This window comes from Falco cherrug, chromosome 1 (genome assembly GCF_023634085.1).
Source record: "Falco cherrug isolate bFalChe1 chromosome 1, bFalChe1.pri, whole genome shotgun sequence".
Lineage (NCBI taxonomy): Eukaryota > Metazoa > Chordata > Aves > Falconiformes > Falconidae > Falco > Falco cherrug.
Window position 1 is genome coordinate 41,634,790 of NC_073697.1, and position 22,548 is coordinate 41,657,337.

A 22,548-nucleotide genomic window follows, 5' to 3' on the forward strand; every position below is an offset into this window, starting at 1 on the left:
TATCCTTGTAGTTCTGTCAGTGCCAAGCACTGTATGGAAGTGCCCCATGGCAGGCAACCTGCTCTGCCCATATGTTAGCTTTAAAAAAAACCAAAACCGGCTCATAATAGGAAGTCTTTATATTGCATGCCAAGATGCTTGGGGCTTGTTAAATATATTCTACTTGTCAACAAGTACCCAATTTAAAAAGTAGCCTTGGTGTGAATCAGCTTTGAACAAGTTCATTTGACTCAAGGGATATTTGCAGGCATTAAACCAAGTTGGATCACAGTGATAAAAATGTGCAGTGGTTACCTGATCAAAAGCACCATCCAGTGACCTATTTCTTCTCTGTTTTAATCCCCTCTGAACATTGGAAAGTACAGAGATTTTCTCAGTTAACAAATTTTTTATGACTTTGGAGAGTGGAGGAAGCTTATTGGGGCAAGTGTTTCTGGTAGCCATTTGGTGTGTTACTAGAATACTTGATGATGCTGCAAACTGAATGTTGGTGTGCAGGGGGGTAGGGGTGTAGCAAGAGAAAACACCCTGACTCTTCTTCTTTGCTTGAAGTCAGTGCTATTCCATGAGGTTCAGCGGCTGCAGCAGTGTAAATCATGTGTGATGCTTGTGTGTTCCTCAGCAGGTTGGTTTGTAAAGTCAGAACTCTGGCACCCACTTACAAAGTGGGCTCTGCTCCCTGCCTGCTCCATCTTTGCTGGCTTGTTGTCTAAAATTGTCTGCCCAGCCCACTGCCCTGCCAGCTCTGCCGATCGTCTCTCAGCAGGGAGGGTAGCCCACCTGTGATGGGTATGGGAGCTGGTGGCTCGTTGCAGTGCTTCCTGACCCTCCTTGTCTTGAAGACCGGATTATCACAGATGCTGTTCTGTCCATATTTTCCACTCTCTGTGGGCCACTGGTCTGATCGCTCAGAGATCTGGACTCTAGCTAGCTATGTCTTTTCTTGCAATGCAGCTTTGGATAATCTGCTCAGAAAATCATGTGGCAAAGGAGGCACCCATTGTCTCTAAGCTGGCAGAAGATCTTATCATGGAACTTTTTCCACCATCTTTGTTGATTCAGGGATAATTGCAAAATGTCAGATTTGAAGATTTATTCTCTTTTCTCCCCTGCATTTTTCCTGGATGACAGTGTTGCGGGAAGAGGCAAAGGGGACAGCTGTCTTGGATCATACTTAGAATATGAAAGGGAAATACCCTTTCTCAGAACAAGTTGTTGCTGTTGAACTTAAACATTTCTGCTTCCTTTTCTAGGCTGGCAGTGTAGGACCACAGAGTGGTGCTGTGCTTGGAGCCTGTAGCCTGCATAAAGTCTTATGGCCTCAACTCTAAAATCCAGCAGCTTTGGGCTGCTTGTCATTCATAACTAGCGGAGTAGTTTTACAGAGGTGGCTCCTGGTGGTCGTCTTTATCTGACACAGGTAGGTGAAATGGCTTGCCCAAGGTCCCACAGACCATCAGTGGCCGCAGTAGGAGTCAGAGTCCAATATTTGTTGTGTGTGTGTTGAGGAAGCACAGCTTCTTCCCAGCTTGGAAAGAGGAAACAACTTAGTATGGCCCCATCTCTGTCTCCCCTGAGGTATGGAGAGGTGGTATTTCTGGCGGTGAGGGGGTAAATGAAGATAAGGCTTGTGGTGTTTTGTTTAAAGAATAAAGGCTAGGCAGCCCAGCTAAGGTCACCTTCTCAGGCTGGAGGAGACCTGAGTTTGGACAGGCAAAGATTAATGCTGTAATTTCCCTCTGTCTTTTTTGGGATATGTCCAGAGGAAGAGGAGTGCAGAGTCAGCCTGAAGGCCTTCAAAAAACCTGATGCCAGGATTTTGGGTGCGAGGCTGCAGGTTTGGCATATGGGTAAAACGGGAAGCATTTTATTCATGCATCTGTCTGAGAGTGCACGTGGTATGTTATTAATGTGTTTCCTTCCTTGATGTCTGATCCAGCTCTGCATTCACTGTGTGTCAGTCACTGGGGTGGGTCAGTAATTTGTAAATGGGGCTCGTAGATGCTAATGTAAGATGGATGCTACTGAACTGAAGCCTTTTCAGCACCTCGAGCCACATTTAATGGCTTGGGCTTTTACATGGGCAAATTTTAGTGGGTGGTAGCATTTGTTTTCAGTTCCAGCTTGCTTTTCTCTCACAGCCATCCCTATAAATTCCAGCAACTCTCTGGAAATTGAACCACTTTGTTTTGGCTTTTGCCTGTAGAAAAATAATGCAGGACATAAGTTGCCTGTCTGCGACAGGAGTGCTGGCTTGCTTTTGTGAGAAGCTGTCTGGCTTCTTTGTACCATCATGGTGAGAAAGATGAGCGTGGTCATCTCTCTGTCGCCAGGGCTTGTGGGCAGAGGTGAGGCACACAGGATAAATGGGTTGTATTGGTGGTGTGGATGGAGTAGAGAGGGATGCTATAGAGATGGTGGAGATGCTCCACTGAAAACCCGCTTGGGTCCAAGGAGAATTACTCACTCAGGCTCAGATATCCCCATGCAGCATCTCCAAGCCTCCTGGCTCTGGTCAGGCATGAAGAGATGATGAGGAGCAAGGGGATGAAGTTGTGCTGATGGGAAAAGCAGGGATTTTTGGATCTGTCTTGCTTGTTCCAATACTGGAAAACACCGCATTCAAGGAGAATGTGCTGGTGATGGTCCTACTTGGAGCAGAAGGTTGATGTAGAGCTTCTCAGGGGCTGCTTCTGACCAACACCAGTTTCAGTGAGCTGTCAGAACAGGTCTTCTCTGCCAGGGCCTGCTGCCTGCCCAGACCTGGCAGCTGCCTGCAAAAGAGGACAGCAGGACTGGTCTGGGGCTGAGTGACTTGTTCCAGCTGCCCACATCCAGCTGGCAAACCTGTTTAGACTAAAATGCTGACTTGAATAAAGCCTGAGTATGAGGATGGTGATGATGAAATGCTACTCTTCAGGTCGTTTCAGCCCAGCAGCTGGAGATGAGTTTCCAGCATGTGCAGGCGTAGCACAAGTTAACCTTGATCTCACTGGTGCGGGTGCTGTCGGTGACACAGGTTTATGAGCTTGGGAAGGGCTCTGGTATGTATGTAGATGGCTGCGGACCATTATCCCGCTCCTGCAGCTCTCCAGGTAGCTGAATAAATGAGGCGTGTCTGCTTCCGATGCAATAACCCTCCCATTGTGCTGCAGACACAACCTTGCCAGGTTGGTGTTTGCACAACTACTGTACAAAGGCAGTTTATAACAGCAGGCTTGTTTTGCTCACATACCTGACTGACGTGGAGTACTTAAGTTCAATTAATAATGCTCCTGCCTTCTGTTGAAAGGGGGTTTGTACTTAACCCATGCTGGTATAAATGGTGATTCTGAAAAGCATTGTGAGTGAGTTTGGCGTGCAACCTGCTGGATTAAAAAGAAGCGGGGGGGATATGGGGACAAGGAAAAAAGAGACGTATCTTCCAGTCTGACATGTTTACAGCCTGGAGAGCTTGGAAAGAGCATCTCGTAATAACAGGCAGTAAGGATTAATGTGCTTGCTTCTGAGAAGGCTGATGGAAGGGGAAAAGAGGGAGAAGTTACAAAATCCTTGTTTCTTGTGCCAGGAGCAGTGGAGAGCCACAGCTAACAGTGATAGGAGGCATGGGTGACCAGCACAGAAATCTCCTTCCACTTCATTTCTGTATCAACTCAGAGAGATGATCTGCTCTATCCTGGCCTATACTCAGTGGGCAGCCTGAGCCTGAAGCCTGGAAAGGTGTTAAAGGAGATAAAATAGCTCCAACTAGAATAATCCTTCCAAGCCTTTCTCCCTCAGCTTAGAAAAAAAGGTGCACTAGAGATGATAATTGAAAATTTTGTTATTGCAGTTACTTAGATAAACGTTACTCATTATGACCATACACTTGCTTAGTACAAGTAGTGCTAGACTGTGTAATGAGTTAATGGCCTAAAGACTAGAGTGTCTTTACATCTGCTGAATAAGTTGCCTTTCTGTTTCCATTGTGGAGCTTTTGCACATAGGCTTTGCTTGTTGTGCTTTCAGATAACCACTCTTCTGTATGCAGTTGTTGAAGTAATAGAGATTATTACATCTATTGAAAAATGGCTTTTGAAACTGTACTAACAATTTTGCATGGTTGCTTTTATTTTTATTATTATTACTTCTATTTTATTGTTTTCTGAGGCCCAGGAGATGCCCTGTACTGGGTGGTCTGTGCAAATTTCCATTCCTTAGGCATCACTGGAAACCACCTGCTTGTGCACTCCATCTCTGCAAAACTATGCTAATAATGCATGTGCTCAGAAACATACAGTTCTGCACCATAGTAGATTCCTGAAGTGCAAAGGCCAGAAAGTTTCATCTTGCAGATCTGCCCTGGCCATCTCCATCAAATGGGCAGGAGCATTTCTAGCACCACAACCCTGTCTTCTGGTGGGACCGGAGTGTATAGTCTATGAGATACTGGATCCTGATTTAAAAGCTTCAAGCAGTATACTCTCTGTCTTTAGTGAAAAGTATTTCAACAACTGATTAGTGTCAGTGTTACAAATAGCCATCTAATTTCTGTTCTGAATTTTTCTGTCTTCTGGTCTTGGTTGCTCAGTCTCACTTTGTCTCTGCTTAGATTGAATTAATCCTTTGGTGTCAAGTATTCTCAGTTTGTAAACACTTTCAGACTGTGTTGAAAAACGTGTGTTATAGATACATGTATATTTCGTGCCCCTTCATGTGTTGATAGTATCTTGAATAGTTGCACTTAAAAAGAAAATAGTAGTGTGTTTATTTCTTGTGCTTCCATTTAGTCTTTCAACTGAAATGAAGTCTTGTTGTTGTTATCTGTGTTCCTTTCAAAAACACACAATATTGCTGTTTAGGTTTCTGACTAAGGATGATGCTTAATTCCCATCAATTAAAAACCTAGAGGGAATGAAGTGACTCCTGGTAAATTTTGGTTGATTATGTTGGAGCTTCTTGGTCTGTGCGGTCAGCAGAGAGTTAGTGTTGATGATGCATTTCTCACCCTCCAGACTGGCTGTTACACTTGTGTTGAATTGAAAATTTTCATACTAACTATAGAAGGACCAAGAAATTCAGGCAAATAGTGTGGTTAGGAAAGAAAACAGCATCCTTGTGCAGAATTCTTGGAATAGCACATGGAAGTGTAGCCACTGGCTGCCTCTTCTGGAGCTACAGTTCCTCTCAACCTGATTTTAGCTGTCAAAAGCTATTTCTAGATCAGTATGTCATGGTAATATGAGGTGAAATGTTGAGTGGAAGAGTCAGTGCTGAGGTTCCCATGTCTGTAAGTGTGTGTCCCCAGAGGCTCCAGGTTGGACTTACAGTACTCTAGTCCCATAATATATGCCCCTTAGTGGCTGGGATATATTTTGGCTCTCCTGAAATGCATCTTGTAGTTCAGTTTCATCCACAAGGAGTGAAGCTGTTAGGTTGCTTTGATACCATTGCACAGCACAAATGAAGGCATGGGAGGTGGGGGTGTTAAGGTTACTCCAAAGCAAACTCCTGATCCTAGCTAAACTGCTGATGTAAGAGGACTCAGAAGAGTTAGGTGATTGTCTTAAACTAGTCTGGAATCTTCCTTTCAGCTTGCCCATCCTAAGATAGGTGTGGCAAAGGTCAGCAGGATGGATTACTCCTCTCCATCACCTGAAAGGCTGCAGGCAGAAGATGGAAGTTTGACACCAAAATGATGACATGGGGTGAGACGAGTCCCAGCTGGGATGACCATGATTGGAGTCTCTGGTAAGCTGGGAGCTTGCAGCTGTGGCTCATGGGTATAAGACACTCTGCTGTGTTACATGAAATCTGAAGGGAGAGGAAGGTCACTTCTTTTAATACCAGCCAATCCTGGTAGAAAAAAAAACAACCAAACCAAACCCCCCCAGCCAACTACCAGACAAACCTTTAAGCATGTGAGCACGTTGCCTTGTATGAGTATTTGTGTAATTACAGCTAAGACAGTACTACCACAAGAGTATTTGATTGAGCTAAGAATAGCAGATTTCCTTGAGAAACGTTTTTGTTTATTTTTGTTTTGTATTTTTAAATTGTTGGAGCCTTGGTGACCTTTTACTTAAGGGTCCTAGAAGAATAGCCTGATTAGAGAGTGTTGTTGTAATAAGGAGGGCAGTTGTGAACTGTCTTAATTCTCTGGCTTCTTCCTTGTGACCTGCCAGGTTTTACTGGCAAAATAAGAAAAAAAAAAATCATGAAGTGGACGTACCTCTGAACGTTATTGCTATTGCTGCTGGATTAAAGGTAGAGAAGGCTAATGTGACGTTTACATTCATGCTGTTTCTAGGTTGCCATTGTCTGTGGGGCCGTTGTAACTTAAGTAAGTAGAAGGAACTCTCTGTTAAAGGGAGTGTATCCAGAATATGTCCTTATTAAAAGGATGAAGCATAAGAATCCATTCAAAATAATTTCTAAGTTATTGCTAGGATAGCTCTGGTGTGAAGACCTTCTGAAAGCTAACAAGGCTCCTCTGTGCAGATGAAAAGTCATTTCCCTGGGAGCTGTCAGTGGGCTTGGCACATAGCTAAGATCAGCAGAGATGAAGGGATGGGGAGCTCGTAGGATTGAAGGGTACAAATGACAGAAATGGAAACTTGTGATTCTGGGTTGGTAGAATGTTGCCCATCTTAGAAAATACATTTTTGCAAAGATTTGTCTGCTGGGAAACAGCAGTTGTGCTCAGGATATTTTTTTTTTTTTTTTTTTTGGTGTGTGTGTATGTGATTTTAGGGATTTTTACAGGGGTGTTTTTGAATGAAGGAAATGGGTGGTAGTGAGAAAGAACGAACGAAGGATTGTGGCACCTAGGGAGGCAAGGGCAAAATGGCACTAGAGATTGATAAAGGGGAGCAGGTCTGGAAGAAGAAGTGATTAAAATATCATGAGTAAGACACTTAGATGTGCAAGAGGTAAAAGGATCAAAGCTGTAATTTTAAGACAGAAGGAAGGTTGGCTAACTTTTTTTCTTGTGGGTAATAGGGGCCTGTTAGCTGTCACACAGCAAAGGTATAAGCAAGACAAAGCAGTGGGAACTTTAGTGAAGCTATGTTTTCGTACTTCACTTGCTCTTAGATGGATACAAAGTAAAATTACAGCCTCGAAGAGATTCATAGTACTACAGCTAACACACCTCTTACCCTGTGATGGAAAAAAACAACCACCAAAACAACCCTTTTTGGCAATCAAGAGAAAGTAAAAAGCCAAACTATTTTTGTGTCAGAGGACCTGGTAATATTAAGTGGCTGAAGCCCTAAGTGGTGGCCAGACAAGTAGTGAAGGTAGAGCATTGCACATAATAGATTGTACTTTATGTGCTTGTCTTACTTACGCGCCTAATAGCGTGTGTAATTGATACTGAAATAAAGTGTAGTGGGGATTCATATATTTTTATTGTCCATTCATTTCACAGTGGAGCATGTATCCTGGTTGGAAAGCCCAAGGTCTTGTTAAATTTTAATTGCCTTCCCCTGCCGATCATACGGTAAAGGCTGTTGGCTAATTAATTAAGGATGGTTTTTAAATCAGGATTCTGTACGCACAAAATACCCTGTTATTTTCTCATGTGTCTAGATAGGTCACCTAATCCAGTCTTAAAATGCTGAAACAGGAGGGGAAAACATTTTCTTGAAGCTTTCATGTGAAGAATTTGCATGAGTTTGCTGAAACCAGGAGTGAGAAAGCTGTACTTAAAGAACTGAGCTAACTAGAGTAATTCCTACAGGATGTAGGTGGCAGAAAATATGTTCCTTTACTGTGGCAATTAAAATAGATGTATTGAAGTGCTATCTGGAGACTGGATGAGAAGTAGAGAGTGTTGTAGAATGTCTATGGGTCGTAGTAACTCTTACTAGAAATGTCTTCAAGATTTATTTCAGCTGTGGGTTTATGATAGTTTACAAATGAGGAAGGACTAGCCAGATTAAGATTTATTTCTTCCTGAAGAAGCGATAACTAGGATCATATGTGAGCATTCTTAGCACTGAGGAGAATGTGAACAAGGAATGACTGTTCAATGTTTCTTATAACATAGTTTCGGGGGATGTCCTCAATTTTCATTCAGTAGGAGTTTTGAAATCACCAAAAGGACATTAATATTTGCAGAAGATTAGTAGACTGCAGAGATCCTCACCACAACATTATTGTGAAGGTCAGAAGTATAGAGGGATTCAAAAAGGAAAAAGGAGTTGGCAAATGCAATGGGGAGAAGCCCCGGGGGTTGTTAGACTCAGTGGTCTGGACGTTATCTCTCCCTTAACAGTCTTTATTGGACTTACTGCTGGAAGCTGGTGCTGCCAGGAGAGGGTCATTCCTCTTTGTACCAACACCAGACTTTTCCACGTGACTTGCTGTTGCAGTTCTTTAAAAACTGTACCGCTTTTCCCTTCATATCCTGGTGGTAGACTTTCTTGGAGCTCTGAATACAGGGATCCCAATGTTTGGGGCCCATCTTAAGATCTTAAAAGAACCCAGAGAAATTTGATTTCCCATCTTGTTAGATTAAAAGTTGATAAATTGAGATGTGTGGGAGGGGAAGTAAAGGACCAGTGATTGACAGGGCCCAAGAAATGTGGCTTTGCTCAGCCTCAAGAGAAGGTGGTGGAAAAATCCATTTCTTTGTAGGAAACCCAGCTCCTTCCCATTGTCCTGCACTGGTAAATACAGAAAAGTGATGCTTCCTTTTTTTTTTATAGTTGGGCTTTTAACTAGAATGTTATCCCTTATCTCTGTTTGTGGGAGTCTGTTGGGGAGCGGGCTTGTCATTGTATCAGCCTCTGACTGGTGAGGATTTCACCTACACATTATGGAGCAGTTCCCAGCTAACTCTCAAGGGAGGCCCTCCATATCTGGAGTGCCATGTTCCTCTTTGTCTTAGCCCATTCTGAAAATCCACTTTCAGACTGGATTAAGATAAAAGAGAACAAAACACTCCTGTCCAAGATGGGGGAAGTCCACAAAAGCAATGAATCAACATCAGAGTCAAGTAGAGACAAGTCTTAAGGTGTTTGCAACTGGAAACTTGACCCATCTCACCAAGCTACGGTAGGGAGGGAGCTTTGCACCCTCCACTATCCTGTCTGCTCCAGATCTTACTGTTTCTTGTGGAACAGGGAAGAAAAGAAATTGTTCACTGCTACTTCTTTAAACTGTTGTACTGGGTTTGAATCCAGCTTGCTCAGAGTAAGTCCAGTGCCTGGTTTTGGCTGCTCACAGCTTTTCTGCCTGTCAAATGATCATGATTCGTGACGGATTCTTTCACCGTGGACTAGAAAGCATCAGATGCCTGACATGTTTTGACTTCAGCTTGGAAATAACTCTCCAAACACTAATGTCTGGCTCCCTATGACAAACATCTGCTAGCTGAGATCTGTTAGTCAGGAGGTGAAAACAGTGAGATGATTGATGTGGTCGCAGGTAGAAGTTTTTAGCATGGCTGCAGGCAGAGCTGCCCGTTGTCACCTGTTCCGTTGTTCAGAGGCAGTTGGAACGAGCTGTACTGGCAGAAGCAGAGCTTGTTACAGGCACTGTGCTGATCTCTTTTGCAGGTGAGCCCAGATAGGGTGGATTGAGCTGAAGTTGTTCCAGTTGAAACATTTTCAAAATAGATGTCAAGAGCTCCAGCAGGACCACTTTACTTTTTATACCACTGCCTAAATCACTGCTGACTGCAGTCTGGTGTCTCTTACAGAGAGCAGGGGATAGATGCTTGGTCAACATACATAAATTCTTCAAGATCCTGGAGAAAAAGGGACTGTCCAGATGAAACCACTATTGCTTTGTACTTAATTAGTATGCATGACTGTATACTGTGATAGTCCAGCAGTGTCTTAAGTGCAAAAGTTTGTCTCTCCTGGTGCTGCAAGAGAGGAGCAGGAGTCTTTGATGCTGGCCAGGTGTTGGGCAAATTGGGGAAGAGCTCAGAAGGTGTATCCAGTAGCTTGGCAACAGGTAGAGGCAGCATACTATCTCCTTGGATTTGTCTGCATTCAGTAAGTGTTGGGTAGGGAGGACAGTAAGCCTGGGAATGATGTGTGCACTCTATCTAAATCACTGGGTTCTAGATGATTCAAGGGGTGGTGAACACACAGCCCAGGATTCATCCTTTGCAAGTCAGGACTGATGTCTTCTTGGGCCTGGTAGAGTATGGGTCTCTGTACCCTGTTCCTTTGTGCTCTTGAGGGCAAGTGTGAACCTACCCAGAACCAGATGACTAGACACTGACATTTGTGTACAAAGACATCCTACATTGGTGATCCCCGATTAAAATTTAATCTTAATCATGGACTCAGGATGTGTACTAAAATAAGGTGATGGGCCTGACAACTAAGGGTATGCACAGTTAAAGAGATGGCTTTGAGGAGTTTGCAAAGAAAAACAGGATGCTGCTTGGAGGAGCAGTCAGGTGCATTCTGTAGCTGGAGATAGAATTGCACTAGTCAGGGCTGGGATGGGTTTGAACTGCTCTTCATCAAAGGCTGAGGCAGATCCTGATGTGGCTGGACAGTGTTGGCTCCAGGGGTTGCATCATGTGGCTGGGCGTTCTTGAACTGGCCCTTGTTGGCTTTCATCAGTTGAAACATTTTTCCATCTGTACCATTTCTGTAATCATCGGTTTGATATCTGATCTCCATGCTTTGAGCTAAATCCTCTTTACCTAGTCCCCTAGTTATATGATCTAAAGCTTATGCTTTGAGGTTGCCACAGAGGCAAAATGAAGCTTCATCACTGTGTTGTGGGGCATGTCGGCACTGAGCATGTGGTTTTCTTTCATTCTTTTTTTTTTTAAAAAGTCTTTACCACAAAATTGCCGCTTTTGAAGGTTATATAAAGAGATGGGAGTTTGAAAATCCTTTGACTTCTCTGGAATTGGTCTACATGGTACAAGAGGGTGGAGATTTCTGGAGTTTCCAGTGCTGGTGCTTCAGGACAAAAAGTTGTTGCATCCCAGTTTGACCTCAGTTATCCTTCCTATGCATCCCAGTTTGAAGACTTGGTCTAGTTCACAAGTTTTCTTTTCTGCTAGACTTTTGTGTTGTTTGTTTGTGGTTTTTTTTTTTGTTTTGTTTTCAGGCTTCCTTAGGATTTTTAACGGCAGAGGATAAGTTTGAGCCGAGTTCCCTGAACACACTTGTTTGCTTTTTTCCATAGGTTCCTTAGAAAGAGAGCTTGGACGGCATGCAAAGTTGTGAAATATCTGCAGACAGCACGGATGATCCTCTTAGTAGTGGCCTACGGAGAAAACGACAGCCTCGAATAGTAGTTATTGGTGCTGGGCTTGCAGGCCTGTCAGCAGCGAAAGCACTCTTGGAAAGCGGTTTCACGGATGTAACTATCCTTGAGGCGACTGACCGAATTGGAGGCCGTGTACAAAGTGTGAAACTTGGTAAGAGCAGCATTTTGGGAGTAATGCACTGGGCTTTCTTTATTCTGGTAGCAGGGCTTTGTGCTGTCATTAGGCTAATTTGACCTTAGAAATGTGCTTTTTCATTCAGTGTGCACATGCAAAAGGTTATTTGAGGAGTGATGTTGTCAGGATCATAAGTCCTTGGGCTCTTTTCGGGGTGGGTGGGTGAGTCTGAGCTAGTTTGTGCATCTCTTCTGAAGGAGGGCTGCTCCAAAACCATGTTTCTATGAAATTAAGATCTCTGTGATTGTTTTCACCCATACAGGAAGAGCTGTGTCTCTCAGGTCTGTGGGAAGCATTCTGTAGTTAAGTAACTGTATTGAGACAGGTTCTACCAACTTTTTCAAGCTTGACTCTTGACTAGGAGCAGTCAGTAAATCCCCTGGCTAGTGAACGGCCATTTCTCAGTGACTTCCATTACTCGCAAAGGGGCAAGCTCCAAGCTATTCTGTTTCACAAATAGCCCCATTCATTTCCCTAGAACTAATTTACTGTGTAGGGCACTACCCACTGTGATTCAGACTGCTGGGAAAACCTCTTCAATGTATCCTTTCATCCTGATTTGCAGCTTTCCTACCTCTGCAGCTTCCTTTCTCTGTGTGTAATAAAGGTGCGGACACAGGATATTTTAATCCCGTGTCAATTGGAAGGGCTTGTAAAATCTTTAAATGCAAAACTACTGGAACAAACATTGCCCTTTGCAGCACAGTAGTCAATGAAACTTTCCCTGGTATCTAGAAGGGCATTGCCTGTCTCTTCTCTGCAGGAGGCAAAAAGCTCTTCACTTTTACCGAATTGCCTTCCTGATTTCAATTAACTAGTTCTGTTTCTGGTCACACTCTGTATTTATTAACTTTGGCCTCTTGCTGCCCTCCTTTTTATTTGTCAGGTGCTTATATCACTTAGTATATTTTATTTGATAAACTCACCACAGTAAATAAACAGTAGTGTCCCATGAACTTGCAGAAGGGAAATGAGTGAAAAAGCAATCGGACAAATTGAATCTCCAGGGTTTGAATAGGGCACTTTACATTCTGCTGAGACTTGGCACAGAAGTTAGAATGGGAAGTGTGTCCTTTACTCACAATACACTGTATTAAAAATATCCTGGATCATGTCTGTGAGAGGAGGGAAGTGTTAAAGACCCAAAATCTTCAGGGAGCAATATATTGTTTTGTCAGTGCACCTGTGAAATAGTTTTGTTGTACTAGTTTTGAGACCAATTCTCGCACCTTTAGACATCTTCACCAGTTACTTGTATCTTTGCTGTTGCAGGGCATCTGCTTCCTCCCGTTCATCAGCGCTTCTTGGCTAACGTGAGACAAGAGCAGGCTTTTCAGTCTGGTGGAGGTCTTGCACTTGGTAGATGTAACTGTTATTTGCAGAGCAGAGGACCAGGAAACCAAAGTCTTGATCTTTTAATACCTTTCTTAAAACTACAAACTAAATCGTCTTTTCTTACCCTCTGCAAACCATCAGAGTTACACTGTGTGGGTGTGGACTGCAGTTCTCTCCCGAGGTGGGTCCGTGTTATGGCCCCATCTGTGCTTTGCAGATTCGCATGCCCTTTAGCCAAACAATTTTGGAGCTCTGTTGGGTGGTGAGATCTTCAGAAGCAGCATGTACTCAGGGCCTCCTTATTCCCTGGTATAAGGGCAAAAGGGAAGCCTGATCCTGGGCTGTGTTTTCTTTCTCTGTATTCCCTGGAGCCAGCAAGGTTGCACCTGGGGCATGCAAGACCGGCTCGTTTCTCACAACTGGCTAAAGCTTACAAGAAACTGTTACAGAAGTGGTTCTTCTGGATGTTCAACATACAAACTTTTTGATCTGCTTCTGTAAATGGCATTTGAATGTTGAACTTCTCTGGCCACTCCTCTATCTGTACACATGACTAAAGATCCAGTGCAAATCTTGAATAGAGCTATGGTGGCACCTTCTCAGGGTTATATCCTAATACTTCCACTCTCACTGAGCTGTATCTTGCAAGGGATAGTATTTTCCCTCAGCTGCATAGAGTATGTTGCTACTCAGCACAGGGAGGAATAATCTGGATTTTCAGAGGTTTATTCATTGTTTCTAGCACAGGTGAGGCAGAGGGTTTGTGTGTTTGTGGATTCTATGCGTGTTTCTTGTACATGATCTATAACATATATATCCACCATGGATATTTCATGACAGGACACCCAAGAAATAGTCAGGGCTGAAATGGGAAATCTGAAAGTTCTGTGCGTATTCAGAAGGCTTGATACACGATCTGTGTATTACTTTAGAAAATTACTGGTATGGTGTATAGTTGTGTATAGGCCTATTTTGACTGCTGCTTGTTTCTCAGTAATTATATTCACAGAATAGGAAGCAGATTTTGTCTGTTTTTTGTTGTACTGGATGGTGCATTTGAAGTATGTTAATATTGAAACTAAAATCTTTTAAGGCCCTGAAAGTAAATTAGCCACCTCTATTTAAAAAAATGTTATTTAATTTTACGCTTTTAAATAATTTATCATGTACCTTACACTAAGTAACAGTTGGCTTATCTGCTTGGTAGAGATGATTGTGAGTTTCTAAGTATTCCAGGTAGAATGACTGTTTTTAATTTGTTGGTATTTGTTTATATTCCACACAGCTACTGAAAACAGGAGAACTTGGAACACATTGTTACCCAGCACCAACACAGTGGGACCTGCTGGCATTTTTTTTTCTTTCAAAGATCAGGTGCCCCATAAATAAGAGCTATATACAGGAGGATTGTTAGTGTAGCAGAGAGCAAGCTCCTGACATAAAGCAGCAGGCAGTATTCCTGCTGCTGATCTGGCATGTGATGACTCTCAGGAGGATTGCATTAACAAGGTGACTGCCACATGCAATATTTATGAGCTTTGTACCTTTAGCTGCCAATGTACAGCAGTCATTTCCACTAGGCTGGGTGCTCTGGGAGTGTATTGGAGTTTGTGGTGGCTTAAATATTCACACATTTGTGACTCGATGCTGCACACTCTGAGGCACATGCCTTGTTTTAGGTACACATAAAAGTCTTGTGCTGTCAAGTCCTATAATATATTTTGAAGGGCAATCAGCATGCACCTTAATGATGAGATGGTCGTCTGCTTGAAAAACAAGATAATGTGGAGCTTCCATTGGAGGCAGTGTCTCAGCTGGAGAGTAGCATTTCTTGGAGCTTTTACCCATTAAACTTGACTGCGTTATAGCGTAGTGCTGCAGTGTCTTTCTGTCTGAGCATATATTTACATGTTAAACAGTATATGATGGCTAGTAACTGCATGATCCTTTCTTCATCAAGTAGGATCCTATTAACTATCCCACTTAATCAGGCATTCACACACCTCTGCAGAGTGAACTGCACAGTATAGTGTTGGCTGGGATATTGGGAGAACACGGCTTTGTCAGACTTTAAAACAGTTAGTTGCTCTTTCTTCTGAGAATCTGTAAAAATGTGGGTGGAGGACATGACCCAAGCTTATTTTTAGCACCTCCTTTCAGCTGCTGAACATCTCCCTGTGCCACCAGCCTAAACATGGCAGCACTGGCTTAATGGAGTGTGAGAGCCCTGGTGTAAGCCCCATTAATTATAAGGGAGGGAGAGAGTGGGGCTGACCGAACTTTTTGTATTTTGCAGACAGAGAGTATAGGTGATGAAGACTAAATGTGTTTGGTGTTTAACATGATAGTGCATCTTTTTAAGAAACCTGATTTAAATTTTCAAAGGCATAAATACTAAAATATAACCCATTTACTCGTTTGAGGAATGGAAATGCATTTTTGTATTGTGCTTAATCTGAGGTATATTTGTAAATAATGTGCATTTTTAATCACAGGACAAGGTTCAGTGTGCAGGCCAATGTTGCTATCTCAGGGCCATCCAAAATTTCCTACATCTCCCTGTTGTAGATGCTTTTCTTCCTGTGTCTGGGTATCCATCCCCTCCTCTTGAATACACTGGATATTTGAAGTCTTTAGGTACTCTATTATTTCCCAACAACTATAATATTTATGTAAATATCCTTATATGCCCTTCTTGAAATAGTGCAGTGTGGCTTCTTACAGCTCTTTTCCTTCTCATGCCCCCTTCACTAGTACATGGCTTGTTCTGCAAATTGGGCAGGACATCCTCTGCTGTCTGATCTGTTCTTAAGCGCAGGTTTAGAGAAGATTGAGAAAGGTCAAATAGGAAGGATAGAGCAGCTAGCAACAACCATGGTAAGAGCCAGGAACCTAGAAGATTCTGAATTTTACCTTTAAGTATCAGAGGTGTGTCACTGTGATGTGTCTCTGTTGGAAACATCCCATCCTCCTAGTACTATCTAAACTTGTATCCCAAAGGACTAGTTTGAAGAACACTGCCATTGCCGTCTTCTAACAGAGAAAGTTCACTTAAGTGATGTTCAAATGTGTTGTCCTTGGGCAATTGTTCTGCTTTTGCACATGTACATTTTATTGTGGGTTGAGCATGACAAGCTTTCAGGAAAATGGGCTTCAGTGACTAGTTTCCTTGGTTTACTTTCCTACAGGGCACGCCACTTTTGAACTGGGAGCTACGTGGATTCATGGTTCACATGGAAACCCAGTCTATCATCTAGCAGAAGATAATGGTTTACTTGAAGAGACTACCGATGGTGAGCGAAGTGTTGGACGGATCAGTCTTTACTCCAAGAATGGGGTGGCTTATCATCTTACCAACAATGGGCAAAGGATCCCGAAAGATGTGGTTGAAGAATTCAGTGATTTATACAACGAGGTTGGTATTCAGCTGCTTTGTGTAGGTTGTAGGTTTGCCTGAAATGGTGAGACCCCTTGACAGTTACAACTGGACAAAGCACTGGTACTGGACAAAGGTAGAAACCCAGTAATATCTTTAATTTCTTTGCAAAAAAGTCAACACTTAGTTTGCTCTTATCAGCTTACCTATAACCTATTTTCCCTGATGTGGGATTAACCACCGTTGTCAGAAGGAACAATCTTCCCACATTTGTCATCAATTTAATTGCTTCCAGCAACAGTTGCTGGAAGATCCAGTCATTTGCTCTAGAATGAGCTACTTGGGAGTAGAGGAGGGATCATATTGTAAAACAAAGTAGAATGCAAACCCAGCTAAATATTGTAGCCCTGTGATATTTTATTGATGTTGTAAATACCGTAGTGTGCCAAAGTCAGTGCAGTATTGTAGGAATTGCAAGTTTTCTTGCATCAGAAGGAAAGGAACATCTTTTCTGGTAGATTCAGACCAGTGTGGAATTCAGTTTAAGGTTATTCTTTTGATCAATGTCCAGTGATGTCCTCTTTGGTTCAGTGTAGATGAGGGCCTCAGTATGTGGCAGAAGATCCAAACAGAAAAAAACCCCAACCAAACTACAGACACAGAACCTAAGCATACTAAATAAAAGGCTGCAAGATGGAAATGCAAATGCATGTTTGGTGGAAGGGTTAACCTCTGCTAAAAAAGCAATGAGCTAGTGTTAGAGTCTGACAAAAAAGGCCAATTTTACTTTCTTGTAACTTAGCACTGCTGCTGTCATCCTAGTATTTCTTTCAGAGGGGAAATGGGCTTCCTTACTGATTTGTGTGTTGAGCACACATGAATGATTGGTATTAATTCTCTCTACTTTCAGTAGGAAGATTTGGCCTTAGGTAGAGTGAAGTGAAAGAAGGAGGCTTGCCAAAGTTAATTATAATTATTCCCCACACTTTTGTCATGTCACTTATGAAGTACATTTAGGAGGGGTCAGTGCAGAATATCTAGTCTTCCAGGTAATGTGATCTCTCAGTGGGTTATATAAAACAGAGCAAAACATTATTGTTTTCATCAGGCTGTAGCCATGCCTAAAACCTTCAGATTTTCATCTGACAGTGAACTTCACCCGTATTTGACGCTTGGGTAAACACACACTAGATTCAGGTTACTCTTGCATACTTCATGTTTAAAAATGTGTCCATAAGCATTTAGAAAGCCACCAAGAGAAAAGTCACTGTAGCTGTAAAGAATTACCAAGAACTGAATGGGGAGCAGAAATGGGGATTATTTTTTATTTATTTATTTATTTTTAGAAGACTTCTGACACTCTCCTCGGTCTCTGAACTGGAACCTGTGATGGGATTGCGCAAAAGTATTTAATTTTAGGGAGTGGTAGTAGGAATTTCAAAAAAAACCTCAATATGGAAGGAATCTAGCAACCCATGTTAGGGAGGGAATTCTTTTTGGACATAGGCAGGTGGAGATAATTAATCTGAACAACTTTTTCCAGTTACTGGATAGAAAAAGAACCAGAGCCAGCCAGGAAAAATACAGGTGAAGTGTGTGTGGAGCAAAATTAACAGCAACTAAGACTAGAAAAGAGGGAGAGAGAAAGTGAAAATGCTGCAGTGAGCAGCATTATTTATGTAAATGGAACACCGCCAAACTGCATGCAGTGCTTGGTGATCATCCTGTCTCAAAGATGATATGAAAATGTCCAGCAAAGGGAGGGTGTTCAGAGGCAAGCAGACTGAAATGAGAAGAGAACACAAAGATGAGAGCTACTTAGCTTTGAGATACAGCCAATAAGATAAAAGCTATAACAAGGTGCCAGTGTTTTAGAAATGATTAATTTGGTAAATCTACCCTTTCTTTTAAAGCAAGAGAAAGGGAACAGCCAGTGACATGAGAGAACAACACATTAAAAGTTAATCTTTATGCAACATGTAATTAGCTTATCGTTGCCACAGGATATCTTTATCACTAGGAGACAGAAAAGGCTTTCACATTTATGGATTGTGAAAATGTCTGCAGCTACTCTCTGCGATAAAAATATAAGGGACAGCTTAAGCCAAGAAGAAGACATCAGCCAACCTCTTAATTGCTGTTGTTGAGGAGGTGCTTTCTCTGTCATCCTTCAAAGTGTGCTGGAATTGCTTGCAGGGGCAGCTCATGGTTTTGTTGAGCATCTTGTCCCAGCCTCTTTGGGGTGTTAGGTTGGACAATCTTTAGTGATTTAAGACAGCTGATTGTGGTTTCTTCCCTGCACTGTGTAGGAAAAGTGGGAATTAAGGTGGGTTACATGATCTGAAAATCTTCAGTTAAAAAAGACTGTATGAGATAAAAGTGCCCCAGTGGGTGGGTGGTCAGGAGCATGTGCAAGCTTTGGGGACCTTTTTTTCTGGCATAAAGTGCAGAGAATGTTTCTGTTTACACATGCTGAGTCTGCCTGGGGCATTTCTGTTTTGTGTTTCATTGAGTCCCCTGCTGCCTCAGCTTGTAGTATTATTATTATTATTATTGCATTTTCACTAGAGTACATTCCATCATTTTGTTTCGTCCTGGCTGGCCAGTACACTGGTGCTTTAACTGGTGATGAAACAGGTGCTGGGGAGGAACAGTAGGAATTTGATCTGCAGTTCTGCATCTCTGTTTTTTTGAAAGGTTTTAACAAAACACCTTAAAGTTGTCTAGGGTAAAAAGCCATCTCACAGATCACCAGATCCCGAGGTCAGGCTCCTCCCTTGCCTCGTAGGAGCTCCCAAGACCCTTCTCAGATCCTTGAGGCAGCCTGCTGTTAGCAATCCCACCATCATGTCATCTTATCTCTCAGGCTGCATCTCCCCCGTTAGAAGAGGCTGAGATAGCAAAGGCTGTGACACAAGCTGTCCTGACTTCAAAGGAAAAAACCCCAAAACCCACCCAACAAAACAAGCAGTGACCACATGATGGATGCAAAGCCTAATCAGGGATGGAGTGCTGGCATTAACAGTGGAAAATGTAGTCCTGAATGAACGGGGCTAAATTTGTCACAGTTTCAAATACTTTTGCCCTCTCCTGCACAGTTGGCTCACTTCCCATGTACTCACACACTGCCCTTCTTTCCCTGCAGCTGCTGCCATGTGCTTCTTGGGCTCGAGCATATGCTTTCAGTTCTGCTTCTCCATCTGTATCTCTCCAGCCCCAGTTATCTTGTCATCTGGACACCAAATTCTTGTGAATGCAAAGGGCAGAGGGTCTCCCTCGAGTGTTTCATGTGGGTGTGGGGAGTCACTGGAGCTGGAGTCTAAGCAAGGGAAGGTTTCTCCTCTGTGTGCTGAATTCTCCTGGTGTGAAAGGCAAGGCACTCCAGTACCTCCAGTGCTTTGCCTCGTTAGTGCATTTGGAAAGTCCTTACACTTTTTCCAGGCACTTGTCCAATCTTTTTTGGCTGGCGGCTTCTACTTTAATACAAGTTTTGCTGCTTTTTTTGTTTGCAGTAGCCTGAATTTTTGATAGCTGTAGGGGGTACCTCACAAGTCTTTATTTGGTTATGAGGAAGCGAAGCAGTGAGACTGCTCAGCTCTTCATTTCTGTAGCAGAGAGTTCCCTGTGAGAGGCTGCTGTAACCGAGAGGCTGTTGCACTGCATTGAAGTCAGTCAAGATATGTCACAGGCTTGTGATCGAGGTGACCCAAATCCTCCTCAGTGAAAGCACTAGCAAGCTGAGCCTGTAAGGAAGGTCTCCAGTCCTGCAGAGCAGCTACCTGGATTCCCAATCATGCATTGCCAAGAGATGCATCATGAGAAAGGGCATTGAGCCTGCTGTTGGTGGAACAGCTCTCCAGCCACTGTTGCTTTAAGACTATCCTCAGACGATGTACTGTGTGGGGCTGGCACTGCTCAGGGTCATCATCAGTCCATTTGGTCGGTCTCTCAGAGGAAGTGGGCACCAGCACTGGAAGGTTCCCCAAGGTGTGATGTCAATGCGACACATTCATAATCTTTCACCTTCCTCTCTGCTCTTGCTAGAATAACAGGGAATCCTGGGGCTGGGGGAGGATTTTGGCTTCTGCCTGCTTATACCACATCTGCAGGACTCTCAAAGAAAAGCAACAGGAGCGTGCCCTTTGAGGCTGATGTCTGCAGCTTCAGTGTCTCCACATGTGTGTATAACTGCTGGGAAGATGTGAATAGGGACCACTCATCTCAGAGTTGCTCTTCTGTAGGTGCTAAGGCCTCACTTCCCTCTCCAAAGAGGTATTTAAGGCCAACTCCCAGGTATTAGGGAAGGGTGGGAGGGAGGTGGTGATCTTGACAAATTAGATGCAGGTGAAAAATCACAGGGCTTTGCCTGCCCAAGAATTTCACAGTCCATCAGCCAGCCTGATTTAGAAAAAGTGCCTGTTTTTACTTAGGCTTTTCAGGAAGGATTCGGTCCCTAAAGACTTGCTTCACAGGAACCCTCCCTTTAACAATCAGCTAATTAATGACCTTGTTATCTGTCAGCTTTCTCCTGTGTGCTGCACAGCTTCTGGGGAAGGGATGCAGCCAAAGAATGACAAAGTTTTCCACCCTTCTAACCCCCACCCTATGATGGGCTTTGTGCCATCCCCAATTAAGCTCCAGTGCCTTGCCTTGTGTTATCATAGAAAGCAGGACCAAAGGGCCATGGAGAGTCCCCGTTCCCTCCCTGCCCCTCTATTGCACTGACAGATGTCTGGCCTGGTAACAGCATGGACCTATCTCCAGTGGGGTTTTTTACCGACCGGGGATTAAGTCACTGCAACTTTAAAGCCAAGTGGGGAAAAAAACAATGCTACAGATCGTCACTGGCGTTGACAGGAAGGAGTGTGAATTGGGATGTGCTTTCCTGACCTTCTTCAGTGCTGAGAAACTTCTTTATTTAGATTTGTTCTTCCTAAGAGACTGCCTCTTCCTGTGGTGGAGGAGCACGTATGTAGTAAACACGTGTAGGTGGGAAGCCTGTAGGTAACAGAGAGGACATCCCTGATGGAACCCATGTTTGCTGCAGAGACCTGGTTGTGGGATGCCCCAGAGCCAGTCAGAAGGAAGACAGAAGATGTAAGCCAAAGTGGAGCTGCTTTAGGATTACGGCCATTAATCTCCTTTTAATTTCTGACCTTCGGCCCCATTTCCCTGCAGGACTGTATGTAAACCCTCAGAATTAGGGAAAGAAATCTGCTTAGGATGAATAGCCACTGGAGATGTTCTGTGTGTTTTGCTTCTGCTGGTGGTTCTTGCAGACAGGCTTCCGGGGCCAGTTTTTCTGCCCAGACACTGAGGAACTTTAGGGTGAGAAATGATCAGGTCATTGTTTGCCCGTGGTAGGAGCTGGACATTGATGCAGTCTGTTCTTTTCTTATTACTGCTTGTATGTGATCTGTAGAAAGGGGAGATGAGTCTAGACTGTATATGGGGTAGCTCTCCTTGCTGATAGGCGTGATGCTTTCGATGTGGATGCATGAACATTTTGTAGGGTTAACTAGAAAAATCAGCAGAATATTTCAGGTCATTCTTGATGCTACCTTTCACCCAGATATTTGAGATAAAGCCCACTTGAACTCTCTTGGGAGCCCTTCTGTCATCACATCGTGATGAAATGATTGAAGGAGAATGTGTTTTCACATCTCACTAGTGCCGGTTCCCAGTGACTTCAGAGGTGATCCCATAGGCGTGATGATGCTTTCTGTTTTATAAGCAGTTTCCCACCTGGGGAGGGAAAGTCTAAGTAACTCTGACTCCAGACAGTACAATTCTGCTTCTACTTCATTGGAAATCTACCTCAAATGTGGGCTTCTGGTGAACCTTTTCCATGGTTTCTTACATAGGATGTGTTCGCTGCGTGTGTGCACTAAAGAATATATTTTGAGTATAGTTTTGATTCTTTTATTATGACAGTATATCTCAATGTTGGACTTGCTGTTGTTTCTCCTTTTGTTTCTTGCCTACAATAGCTTTGCTTTCTGTTCATCAAATGGTTCAGCACCCCCAAGAAGAGAAAAGCAAGGAAGTAACAGGGATTCTGAGAAAGAATAATAAATCCTAATGGTGATTATACTGACGTTTATAGGAAAGACTTTACTTGATGTTTACAGCACAGAGAACTGTGCATTTCTGCTCTTTTCTCTGTTGGACAATGAAGAATACAATGGTTAATAAAAACATACCCATGGCTCGGTTATCCTTTTGGCCAAACGGTGGCTGGGTTTTAACACAGCTTTGCTTGTCTTGTGAATGCGTTAGCTGCTTATAGTGTGCAATCGGCTTATGAAAGCTGAGCTGCATTATGCTGACGCAAGGTCTATGCAGCTTGTACTTGCTGGAATTGGTTTGGGCCTCAGAAATCAGTGGACCTGAGAACCATGGGATGTTGAAACTGCCAAAGAACTTTTGG

At 43.2% G+C, this 22,548-nt stretch overlaps 1 protein-coding gene across 3 annotated transcripts in view; it reads left to right on the forward strand.

Annotated features, from left to right (window-relative positions):
• The window catches only part of SMOX (spermine oxidase), a 56,349-nt gene that overhangs the window by 19,794 nt on the left and 14,007 nt on the right, over positions 1-22,548 (forward strand). The window contains exons 2-4 of one of the 3 annotated variants that reach the window (XM_055711448.1): positions 1,254-1,420; positions 11,149-11,383; positions 15,931-16,157. In XM_055711448.1, the coding sequence (XP_055567423.1) occupies positions 11,176-11,383; positions 15,931-16,157 (435 nt within the window). In that variant the 5' untranslated portion in view covers positions 1,254-1,420; positions 11,149-11,175. Of the gene's footprint in view, positions 1-1,253; positions 1,421-5,573; positions 5,731-11,148; positions 11,384-15,930; positions 16,158-22,548 lie in introns of all 3 variants that reach the window. The other 2 variants (XM_055711455.1, XM_055711438.1) reach the window with 2 other exon arrangements.